This window comes from Salvelinus alpinus, chromosome 7 (assembly GCF_045679555.1).
Source record: "Salvelinus alpinus chromosome 7, SLU_Salpinus.1, whole genome shotgun sequence".
Taxonomy (NCBI): domain Eukaryota; kingdom Metazoa; phylum Chordata; class Actinopteri; order Salmoniformes; family Salmonidae; genus Salvelinus; species Salvelinus alpinus.
The window spans coordinates 17,212,489-17,225,590 of record NC_092092.1 but is presented as its reverse complement, the minus strand read 5'-3'; the positions used below and the strand labels follow the sequence as shown (position 1 = coordinate 17,225,590).

At 42.9% G+C, this 13,102-nt stretch overlaps 1 protein-coding gene across 1 annotated transcript in view; it reads right to left on the bottom strand.

Moving 5' to 3' along the window:
* msmb (microseminoprotein beta) overlaps positions 1-12,235 on the bottom strand; it is a 14,739-nt gene extending 2,504 nt beyond the window's left edge. The window contains exons 1-3 of the mRNA XM_071409297.1: positions 12,078-12,235; positions 2,220-2,328; positions 1,814-1,916 (exon numbers count right to left, since the gene is read on the bottom strand). Of these exons, the coding sequence (XP_071265398.1) occupies positions 1,814-1,916; positions 2,220-2,328; positions 12,078-12,080 (215 nt within the window). The 5' untranslated portion in view covers positions 12,081-12,235. The remainder of the gene's footprint in view (positions 1-1,813; positions 1,917-2,219; positions 2,329-12,077) is intronic.
* Positions 12,236-13,102: the final 867 nt, after the last annotated feature.

The window sequence follows — 13,102 nt, the reverse complement described above, 5'->3', positions numbered from 1 at the left end:
CATCATGAAGTGCTTTGAGAGACTAGTCAAGGACCATATCACCTCCACCCTACCGGACACCCTAGACCCACTCCAATTTGCTTACCGACCCAATAGGTCCACAGACGACGCAATCGCAACCACACTGACCACTGCCCTAACCCATCTGGACAAGAGGAATACCTATGTGAGAATGCTGTTCATCGATTACAGCTCAGCATTTAACACCATAGTACCCTCCAAACTCGTCATCAAGCTCGAGACCCTGGGTCTCGACCCCGCCCTGTGCAACTGGGTCCTGGACTTCCTGACGGGCTGCCCCCAGGTGGTGAGGGTAGGTAACAACATCTCCACCCCGCTGATCCTCAACACTGGGGCCCCACAAGGGTGCGTTCTGAGCCCTCTCCTGTACTCCCTGTTCACCCACGACTGCGTGGCCATGCACGCCTCCAACTCAATCATCAAGTTTGCGGATGACACTACAGTGGTAGGCTTGATTACCAACAACGACGAGACGGCCTACAGGGAGGAGGTGAGGGCCCTCGGAGTGTGGTGTCAGGAAAATAACCTCACACTCAACGTCAACAAAACAAAGGAGATGATTGTGGACTTCAGGAAACAGCAGAGGGAGCACCCCCCTATCCACATCGACGGGTCAGTAGTGGAGAAGGTGGAAAGTTTTAAGTTCCTCGGTGTACACATCACGGACAAACTGAATTGGTCCACCCACACAGACAGCGTTGTGAAGAAGGCGCAGCAGCGCCTCTTCAACCTCAGGAGGCTGAAGAAATTCGGGCTTGTCACCAAAAGCACTCACAAACTTCTACAGATGCACAATCGAGAGCATCCTGTCGGGCTGTATCACCGCCTGGTACGGCAACTGCTCCGCACACAACCGTAAGGCTCTCCAGAGGGTAGTGAGGTCTGCAGAACGCATCACCGGGGGCAAACTACCTGCCCTCCAGGACACCTACACCACCCGATGTCACAGGAAGGCCATAAAGATCATCAAGGACAACAACCACCCAAGCCACTGCCTGTTCACCCCGCTATCATCCAGAAGGCGAGGTCAGTACAGGTGCATCAAAGCAGGGACCGAGAGACTGAAAAACAGCTTCTATCTCAAGGCCATCAGACTGTTAAACAGCCACCACTAACATTTAGCGGCCGCTGCCAACATACTGACTCAACTCCAGCCACTTTAAAAATGGGAATTGATGGAAATTATGTAAAAATGTACCACTAGCCACTTTAAACAATGCCACTTAATATAATGTTTACATACCCTACATTACCCATCTCATATGTATATGTATATACTGTACTCTATATCATCTACTGCATCTTGCCATCTTTATGTAATACATGTACCACTAGCCACTTTAAACTATGCCACTTTATGTTTACATACCCTACAGTACTCATCTCATATGTATATACCGTACTCTATACCATCTACTGCATCTTGCCTATGCCGTTCTGTACCATCACTCATTCATATATCTTTATGTACATATTCTTTATCCCTTTACACTTGTGTGTATAAGGTAGTAGTTGTGGAATTGTTAGGTTAGATTACTTGTTGGTTATTACTGCATTGTCGGAACTAGAAGCACAAGCATTTCGCTACACTCGCATTAACATCTGCTAACCATGTGTATGTGACTAATAAAATTTGATTTGATTTGATTTGATTTGATTTGAAATCAGGCTCTTGTTTGCTGGTTTCAATCTCTCAATATAACTAGTGCATCTCTCATAGAGGTGTAGACAGATAGGGTTATAGTCATGCCAATAAAGCTTATTATAATTTGATAGAGAAATATGGTGTTACTTGTTGCAGCAGCTGATGCCTTTCATGGAGCAGGAACAGTCGTAGCAGTCCTTCACCCATGAAGAACCAAACACATGCTGCTTCCCCTCCTTATCCACACACCCTACACACACACACACACACACACACACACACACACACACACACACACACACACACACACACACACACACACACACACACACACACACACACACACACACACACACACACACACACACACACACACACACACACACACACACACACACACACCTGTTTAAGACACTTTACCAAACGCATACAGCATCACACCCTCCTTATCCTGGTTACAGTGCTAACTTCACTGTCTAATTAAAATTGTAATAGTATTGTAGTAGTATGGTAACAGTATTGTAGAAATATCATAGTATAGTACTAGACTCACCCTTTGTTGGAGTCTTGGAATCTTTGGTCTCCAGCCCCTGGAAGAAGCACTGAGCCCGGCACACAGTCACCAGCGCCAGGACACACACTACCACACGGATGAGAGAACCCTGTAACAGACACACGATTGGTCGATTGCAACGAATACTAAATCATTTTACGCACATCCAGCGCTAACCTGCGCTAAGTAACATACAAAACATCCCCATCAAACTCCGTCAGTAAACTAGAGATGTCTGCGTCTCAATCCATCAGCCTGTCAGCTTTCCGCATCTGCGGTGAAAGTTGGACAAAGTACAACAGCAGTGTTTGCTGCTAATGGGAATCCATATTAAATACAAATACAAATACATTGTAGAATAATAGTGAAGACATCATAACTATGAAATAACACATATGGAATCATGTAGTAACCAAAAAAGTGTTAAACATCAAAATGTATTTTATATTTGAGATTCTTCAAAGTAGCCACCCTTTGCCTTGATGACAGCTTTGCACACTCTTGGCATTCTCTCGCATTTCAATTAACAGGTGTGCCTTCTTAAAAGTTAATTTGTGGAATTTCTTTCCTTCTTAATGCGTTTGAGCAGTTGTGTTGTTAAAAGGTAGGGGTGGTACACAGAAGATAGCCCTATTTGGAAAAAGACCAAGTCCATATTATGTCAAGAACAGCTGAAATAAGCAAAAAGAAATGACAGTCCGTCATTACTTTATGAAATGGTCAGTCAATCCCAAAAATGTCAGGAACATTTAAAGTTTCTTCAAATGCAGTTGCAAAAACCATCAAGTGCGATGATGAAAATGGCTGTCATGAGGACAGTCACAGGAAAGGAAGACCCAGAGTTACCTCTGCTGCAGAGGATAAGTCAGATTGCAGCCCAAATAAATGTTTCACAGAGTTCAAGTAACAGACACATCTCAACATCAACTGTTCAGAAGAGACTGTGTGAATCAGGCCTTCATGGTCGAATTGCTACAAAGAAACCACTACTAAAAGACACCAGTAAAGAGAATTACTTCGACTTCCAAGAAACACAAGCAATGGACTTTTGACAGGCGGAAAAATGTATTTTGGTTTGATGAGTCCAGATTTGAGATTTTTGGGTTCGTGTTGCCGTCTCTTTGTGAGAGACAGAGTAGATGAACGGATGATCTTTGCATGTGTGGTTCCCACCGTGAAGCACGGAGGAGGAGGTGTGAAGGTGTGGGGGTAATTTGCAGGTGACACTGCCTTTGATTTATTTAGAATTCAAGGCACACTTAACCAGCATGGCTACCACAGCATTCTTTTTTTTTTGAAAACTCTGTTTATTAAGTTTTACACACACAGACAAGACAAAGCAATATAAATAATATACTCAACTAGAAAAAATACAAATAATACATAAAAATAAAAAAATGCTTTAAAGATACCATACTTTAGACAAGTTAAACACACCAGGCAGAAGGCTACAAAGGTTAAAGGGCAATCTATAGTATAGGGACAGAGCAAACACCTCACCATTGTTCCTGTAAACAGTCAAGGGATGGGGTGGAGAAATGCAACCACTCACAGACAGTCAAGGCCACAGACCGACCATCCACTGGACCAAAAATAAAAAGTTTACAATGCTTTAAAATAAAAAATGAATAATAATAATTTTATGTAGGCGTGAACAAAATTTAAAAATAAAAATAACTGGGAAAAACAAGCTCACACCTTAGTCTCTGCCCGGGCAAGATGAACAAGGCATCCGCAAGTCACAATCAATAAGCACATCAACCTTAATGCCCCCCACCCCCACCCCAGAAAAAACACAGAGAAATGCTCATCCAACCCCTAAGTCACAGGGGGGTCAAATACAGACTTATTTTGGTTTTAATAGGAATGCCATCAGAGGATGGACTGTTTAAAGTAAGACCGGAATGGAGCCCAAGCCTCATTAAACAGTTTGGGGTTCCCACGTGAATTGAATTGAATTTTTTCTAGTTTCAGAGAGCACAACACATCTCTCACCCAATATTTATAAGATGGGGGAGCTGCCATCTTCCAGTTCTGTAGTGTTAGCCGTCTAGCTAAAAGAGTTGTATAAGCAACAGTGTCCGACTGGATTCTTGACAGGGGGGTACCTATGGGCAGTACTCCAAAAAGGGCTGTAAGGGGAGAGGGATCTATAACAGTGTCATATATATCAGAGAAACATTTAAATATTAATTCCCAGAAGCCTGACAGTTTATGACAGCCCCAGAACATATGCAACAGTGTGGCTGGTTCAATTTTACATCTGACACAGGTAGGATCAAAATCAGAGAATATTCTTACAAGTCTGGCCCCAGACCAGTGGATACGGTGAACCACCTTGAATTGAATGAGGCTGTGTCTAGTGCTAAAAGAGGACGAATGCACCCTGCGCAGCACAGATTCCCAGGTGTCTTCCCCAAGTTCCTCCCCCAAATCCTTTTCCCATCGAGTCTTTAAAGGCACCAAAGAAGGGTTCTGTAAGTCATGAATGATTGCATATACATCTGAAATTGCGCCCCTAGGAAGCTTGTTCAGCTCCAAGATGCTCTCTATAGCTGTATTCGCAGGCCTATGGGGAAATTCAGGTGTGTTATCTCTGACAAAGTTCCTAGTCTGGAGATAGCGGAAAAAGTGGGATTGGGGGAGGTTGAACCTTTCCTGTAGCTGAGCAAAAGAGGCAAATGTATCATCAAATAATAATTGGGCTAGTGAGGAGAGGCCTAGTGAGTGCCAGATGCCAAAAGCCCCATCATTCAAAGATGGAGGAAATAAAATGTTCTGATTGATTGTGCCTGATAGAGAAAAGCCTCGGAGGCCAAAGGCTAAACGGAACTGATTCCAAATTTTAAGAGACTGCTTTACAATTGGGTTGACACACCTTTTGCCTAGGGACACTGGGAGAGACGAGCACAACACAGAAGAAAGTGCAGCAGGTTTACACGATTCAGACTCCATCTGGACCCAGAGTGGTCTAGGGCCAGTAGGATCAGTCTGCAGCCAGTACAGAAGGGCTCTGAAATTTGCAGCCCAATTGTATGTCTGAAAATTGGGTAGAGCTAAACCCCCCAATGACTTAGGCTTCTGTAAATGTTTTCTACCAATCCGTGGTACCTTGCCATCCCAAATAAAATGCATGAATGTTTGATCCAGTGAAATAAAAAAAGATTTTGGAATAAAAATGGGTAAACATTGAAAAAATATAGAAATTTGGGAAACACACTCATTTTAATGACATTAATCCTTCCGATAAGAGAAAGAGGTAGCGAATTCCAAAAAGTAAAAGATTGTTTCAAACTGTCTGCTAGAGCAACCAAGTTTTCCTGAAACAGATTTGAATATTTCCTTGTCACTTTAACTCCCAAGTAGGTGAATTGATCCCAGACAATCCTAAACTGAGAACTTGTAAAAGAGCACTTTAAAGCAGCCTTGTTTACAGGAAAAAGCTCACTCTTGCCTAGATTCAGCTTGTACCCTGAGATTGATCCAAACCTTTTAAGAACAGATAAGGCGCGTGGCAATGAGGTATCAGGGTTAGAGATAAACAAAAGGAGGTCATCCGCATATAGCGAGACTTTCTGCTCTGAGCCCGTCCTGATTATTCCTTGAATGGCATCATTAGAGCGTAGTGCAATGGCGAGAGGTTCGATTGCCAAAGCAAACAACAAGGGGGAGAGTGGACAACCCTGTCTGGATCCGCGGTGCAAGGGAAAATAGTCAGAGGACAAGTTGTTAGTCCGTACCGAAGCCATGGGGGAAAAATAAAGAATCTTTATCCACGCAATGAATTTGGGGCCAAAGCCAAATCTATAAAGGGTAGCTGTTAGGTAATCCCACTCAACGCGGTCAAACGCTTTTTCTGCATCAAGTGAGACCACCACCTCTGGGTCCTCCGACGCTGGGGAGTACAGTATATTCATAAGGCGCCTAATATTGAAAAACAAATGCCTATTTCTCACAAAGCCAGTCTGGTCAGAGTGTATTACTTGGTGCAGCGAGCCTTCCATACGGCTGGCTAAACGCTTGTCTAGGATTTTGTAATCACAGTTTAAAAGCGAGATTGGGCGATAGGATCCACATTCCAGGGGGTCTTTGTTTTTCTTTAATAGTAATGAAATTGAAGCCTGATAAAGACTAGGCGGTAGCTTTGAGGTATTAAGGCACTCTGCAAATAGTCGAGACAAGAATGGGCAAAGCAGACCAGAAAACGTCCTGTAAAATTCGGTTGGAAAACCATCCGGACCCGGTGATTTACCACTTTTCATTGCGGACACTGCTGTTGCAATCTCCTCAGGTGTAAATTCTTCTTCTAGACAGTCATGGGTGTCTGTATCAATTGAAGGCATATTCAGGCCATTAAAGAAGGAATCAATCAGCAAAGGGTCTTGAGGGGAATCAGAGGTGTATAGCGCAGAGTAAAATTGTTTGAATTGATCATTGATCTCTTTATGTATAACTGTGGTGGCACCAGACGGGGTCCTTATTTGTGGGATTAAACGTGAGGCCTCAGATTTACGGATCTGATGTGCAAGGAGTTTACTGGCGTTGTCGCCTTGTTCATACACTCTGTACCGAGCTCACAAGAGTAACTGTTCAGCTTGCCTGGTAGAAAGCTCATCAAATTCAGTTTGGAGTAGTTGGCGCTCTTTATGCAGATCAGAGGAAGGAACCGTAGCATACTTCTCATCCAATGTGGCTATGGATTCGCTCAGGTCCCGAAGTCGCTGAGAGCGAACTTTGTTTTGGTTGGCTGTATAAGAAATAATTTGGCCACGTAGGTATGCTTTGAGAGACTCCCATATGGTAGAGCAGGACATACCTGGTGTTGAATTAGTTTCTAGGAATAAGGTGATTTCAGAAGAAATGAAATTGACAAACTCCTTATCTGAGAGTAAAATGGGGTTACGACGCCATTGATAACACATAGGAGGTCGCTGGGGAAACTCTAGTTCAAGCACTAATGGTGAATGGTCAGAAATAACAATACTCTTGTAAGTACACTGCCGAAGGTTAGGCAGAAGTTTTTTGTCCAAAAATAAGTAATCAATCCGGGAGTATGTTTGATGAACATGAGAATAAAAGGAATACTGTCTATCTGTAGGATGTAGGAAACGCCAGGCCTCAAACATGGCATATTTCTGAAGAAAGGCTTGAATAAGTAGGGCACATTTAGATGGGCCTGTAGTTGTTCGTGAGGACTTGTCAAGAACTGGGGACATTTTGCAGTTGAAATCCCCCCCTAAAATCAACAAATGAGAATCTAAATTGGGCATAGCAGACAAAAAGGAAGAAATGAAACTTGTGTCATCCCAATTGGGAGCATAAACACTAGCCAAAACAAGAGGGGTAGTTTACCGGTTACTATGACGTATCGTCCCTTAGGATCAGCGATAACCTCAGAAGCTACAAAGGGAGTAGCTTTATCAACCAAAATGGCAGCCCCTCTTGATTTACTATGAAAGTTAGAGTGGAACACTTGACCAACCCAGTCCCTACGCATCCTAAAATGCTCACCAGTCCTCAAGTGAGTCTCTTGTAGAAATGCAACATTTGCATTCAAACCCTTTAAGTGTGTCAACACCCTCTTACGCTTCACTGGGTTATTAACCCCTTTGATGTTCCACGAAATGTACTTGATCGCATTGTTTCGGCCCCTCTGGGCATTCCCGTTATACAACCCTGTCATTAGAGCATAGAATGGAAAAGCAATGAGCGCCCAAAAACCCCAGAATAACTTGTCTCAGAGTAATAATGTACGGTGGTAGATGTTTGGAAAAAGTACAGAAAAAACCCCGAAAAAGACAGAATGACAACATTAGAACTGAACAATTCAACCCCTCCCCCCACCACCTCCCCCCATCCCAGACAATACCTCCCCAAACGAGGTACAAGCATAAATAGAACATGTTCTCTTCGCACAGTATGTCTGTGAGAGTGCGGTCTTAAACCTAAACCCACAGTCCCGCTCTTTAAAGTCGCGTTTTGTTAGTGGATCAAACAGCAAAAAGAGATAATCATTTTTTAAATAAAAAAAATAAAAGTGAATCCCTTGTGCAAACGAAATTACAGAAGCACCACTTGTAGATGTATATAATTATATTCCCAGTCTTATAACAGGCATTTGAGAGAGAAAATAAAGAAAATAAATAAAATGTATAAAGGCTCTCAGCCGAAAACCTAATTTGAAGTAAGGAAATCGTAGTAAGACAATCAAAAATAATAATAATTATTATTATTATAATAGTTGTCTAGTTGAATGCTGAGACAGCTTACAACCAAGACCAAAAAACCGCGTGTGCGCAACGTTGAACGCTTGCTGGGCATAAATGACGCTCAGAACTTTTACAATTTAAGTGAAGACCCCAAAAAACGTGTCGCCTCGGGAAGCATTTACTGTTTACTGGGTCAATGCAAACGGATGCAGTAAACAAATATCCAAGAATATTTTGAGTCACTGAGACACTATGTAAACAAACTGAATAGGTGAGCAAGACAGCCTAGAAACACAGGAGTAAAGTAAAACCTCAATACAATGAAATTAAAATGACTGAAGGCAAGCACACTAGATGATCAAAACATTAGATGACATCAAATAAGCCTGAATGGGTTCGCCAACTCCCCAACTATACAAAATTAGCATGTTATAGCTAAACATAATTGTACCACAGGTGGGTTACTTACTATCCACAGTTCGCAAGCAACAGTTGCTGAACTATGAGCAAGTTCAAGACTTCTTGATGTGACGTTGAATGTGAGAGAGAGCCTCATCCGGAGATTCAAATGTGTAGTCTTTACCATCATGAGATAGCCATAAACGGGCCGGGAATCGCAGTCCGTACTTCACACCTGGATGGTCCCGAAGTAGTCGTTTGGCCTGTCCGAAAGCTGCGCGCTGCCTGGAAACAGTGGGGGAGTAGTCCTGGTAGATGGAGAAGCTCTGTCCTTGAAAGCTCAGAGTGGTATTGCGGGCTCGTCGGAGAATCTCCATCTTCTCATGGAAAAAGTGCACTCGAAGAATTATGTCACGGGGCCTCTCCCCATCCCGGGGCTTTGGGCGCAGCGACCGGTGGGCACGATCAATCAGGGGCTTTTCATCTAAGGCAAGAACATCCTTCAGCAGCCCAGAAACGAAATCCGTGGCGCGAGGCATTTCCGCTGACTCTGGGACTGATACAAGTCTCAGGTTATTGTGGTGAGAGAATCCCTCTAAACTTACACAGCTCTCCTTCACCTTTTTCAAATCCGCAGCTAGGCGTTTCACGTCAGCCTCCAGGGATGTAGTTAGGTCGGAGACATTTGTAGCGGAGGTTTCCAGTGCTGCAATCGTTGTAGTGTGCGATGCTGTTGTTGTTTTGATGTGATGTGATTGCTGGCACCGTCTCGTTCCGCAGGATGGTTAGATCTGCTTTTAAAGTATCAGAAACCTCCTTTATTCGGGCCTCAATCGTAGCAACCACCTCCGTTTTCATTTCAACTATCTCAGAGCGTAGTAGTTTGATGGCCTCGAGAATGTTCATTTCAGCGCCGCCAGACCAAACCGCCCCGCTAAAGTGTGAGTCCCCGGGCCGTCAGGCTCAGGAGAGGGCGGTGATGAGAGTGTGTCTTGTAGGCCGGGTTTTCTCAAAGTCATGCTTTTGGCCTTATGTTTCGTCAACATGCTGACATTTGGAAGTAAAGTAGTCTTGGTTTTTACGGGAAGGGATCACCAAAATAATATATGAAAATAAATACGGTTCTGCTGCAAAATTCACATAAACTTTAAAAATACCACAGGAGCAAACGGAAAACACGTCAGTCGCACATGGCGTCCCTCCAATCCCCCGCTACCACAGCATTCTGAAGTTATACGCCATCTCATCTGGTTTGCGCTTAGTGGGACTATTATTTGTTTTTCAACAGGACAATGACCCAACACACCTCCAGGCTTTGTAAGGGCTATTTGACCAAGAAGGAGAGTGATGGAGTGCTGCATCAGATGACCTGGCCTCCACAATCACCCAACCTCAACCCAATTGAGATGAGTTGGACCGCAGAGTGAAGGAAAGCACCCAAGAAATGCTCAGCATATGTGGGAACTCCTTCAAGACTGTTGGAAAAGCATTTTTCATGAAGCTGGTTGAGAGAATGCCAAGAGTTTGCAAAGCTGTCAACAAGGCAAAGGGTGGCTACTTTGAAGAATCTAAAATCTAATTTTTGATTTGTTTAACACTTTTTTGGTTATTATATGATTCCATATTATTTCATAGTTTTGATGTCCTCACTATTATTCTACAATGTAGAAAATAGTAAAAAATAAAGAACATCCCTGGAATGAGTAGGTTTGTCCAAACTTTTGACTGGTACTGTAGAGAAAGGGATCCATCTGACTCTGGGTCAGTAGATAAAGGGCCTCATCTGACTCTGGGTCAGTAGATAAAGGGCCTCATCTGACTCTGGGTCAGTAGATAAAGGACCTCATCTGACTCTGGGTCAGTAGATAAAGGACCTCATCTGACTCTGGGTCAGTAGATAAAGGGCTTCATCTGACTCTGGGTCAGTAGATAAAGGACCTCATCTGACTCTGGGTCAGTAGATAAAGGGCCTCATCTGACTCTGGGTCAGTAGATAAAGGGCTTCATCTGACTCTGGGTCAGTAGATAAAGGGCCTCATCTGACTCTGGGTCAGTAGATAAAGGGCCTCATCTGACTCTGGGTCAGTAGATAAAGGACCTCATCTGACTCTGGGTCAGTAGATAAAGGACCTCATCTGACTCTGGGTCAGTAGATAAAGGGCTTCATCTGACTCTGGGTCAGTAGATAAAGGGCCTCATCTGACTCTGGGTCAGTAGATAAAGGGCCTCATCTGACTCTGGGTCAGTAGATAAAGGGCCTCATTGCCAAAATCCTGAACTATCTCTTTAAAACGCTACTGATGGGAGATTACATTCACCTGCATGTTAAAACACTTCCACAATAATACATTAACAGATCAGTTGGTCTCGTTGATTATGATACCAGACAGCTGCATCTAGTTTCCCTACTCCCGCCTCAAATGAAATATCGACCTATCAGGAGCATTGGAAACCGTAAGGCAGACGAAAGTAAAAATACTTAAGAGTATAAGAATATAGAAGCAGTAGGCATATATGTCAAAATAATATAACACGTGATATTTTAAATAACTTTATTAGACTAGCCTACATTTTATAAAAATAAATATAGATTATGTAAATATTACGATTGACTTGATCTAGCGCTCTGTTCCTTCCGGGAAATTCAGCGTTACAGTGTGATTGACAATTAAAATCAATGTTCTTGCGGTTTGCAGAGACTGCAGTCATGCTGCATATGTCGGCTCATTCGATATTACCTTAAAAAGTTTACCTGATTTTCCACGATACTTCGGCCAAACGGATTGAATCCTGCCCTTAGTTACACATTTCAAAAGTGGACAGTCCAGGGTACGTTCTCCCGATCTTGATAAGAAATGACCATATTTTTTGTCTGAAAACGTTCTTTTTATAGATGGATTACATAAATTGGAAACAAAAAAATAAGAATAAGCTACTTCCTTAGATACCGCGCACCAGCTGTTGTTTACAAAAATACATATACATTTTTGCTCGTTAGTACACTGGCCAATGCTTGTTTCAATAGGCCCTCAGCGTTCATTGACAGACTCAACACAGATTCACACACAGCGCTCACATATTTACTTATTAAATACTTATTAAGAAACGTCTGATATTGAAGTAGAAATAATAAAGCTAATTCATAACTGGCATCAAATGTATGTTTATAACATTTCACAAGTGATACGTAATATCTTCTAATCACAAAACACTATTCTAGGGTCCCTACTGTGTGGGTTAGGGTACGTACCATGCTGACAGAAGTCTTCTTGTCAAAATGTAAGTTGAAGTGTTTTATGTCTCCCCGTTCACAGCTTTATATAAGACATTAACAGCCCTCCCAATGTCTTTATATAAGCTTGTACACACAGCTAGAGTACACCTGCTCTCCCCAAAGCTCTATATGCATAGCGAATTTCCCCATAACTCTTACATCTATCAATCTCTGAACAACAGGAACCAGTATTTGTTTAAGGCAGGGCTGAAACAGTAATTACACAGTCCAGAATGGCCACGTCTCTTCAGTTTTTACTGATGAACGTTTGATGACTGATGACTGATGACTGATGACACAAACACACACACACACACACACACACACACACACACACACACACACACACACACACACACACACACACACACACACACACACACACACACACACACACACACACACACACACACACACAGAGTCCGGTAGAATAAGAGAACAGCATTGTAAACAGGACATGGATTATAGAATGGCTCTCCATCTTTTCCTTTGACCGAAAGTAGCTTCTGGACATCAGAAGAGTTATCACTAACCTCAATTTGGACAAGGACTTCTACTTCAATGTATTGGACATATACAGAACTTACTTTGGTGCGAATAGTGCAAATCAATCCCAGAACAACAGCAAATGACCTTGTGAAGATGCTAGAGGAAACAGGTACAAAGTATCTATATCCACAGTAAAACGAGTCCTATATCGACATATCCTGAAAGGCCGCTCAGCAAGGAAGAAGCCACTGCTCCAAAACCGCCATAAAAAAGCCAGACTACGGTTTGCAACTGCACATGGGGACAAAGATCATACTTTTTGGAGAAATGTCCTCTGGTCTGATGAAACCAGCCGCAAGCCGAAGAACACCATCCCAACCGTGAAGCACGGGGGTGGCAGCATCATGTTGTGGGGGTGCTTTGCTGCAGGAGGGACTGGTGCCATTCACAAAATAGATGGCATCGTGAGGAAGGAAAATGATGTGGATATATTGAAGCAACATCTCAAGACA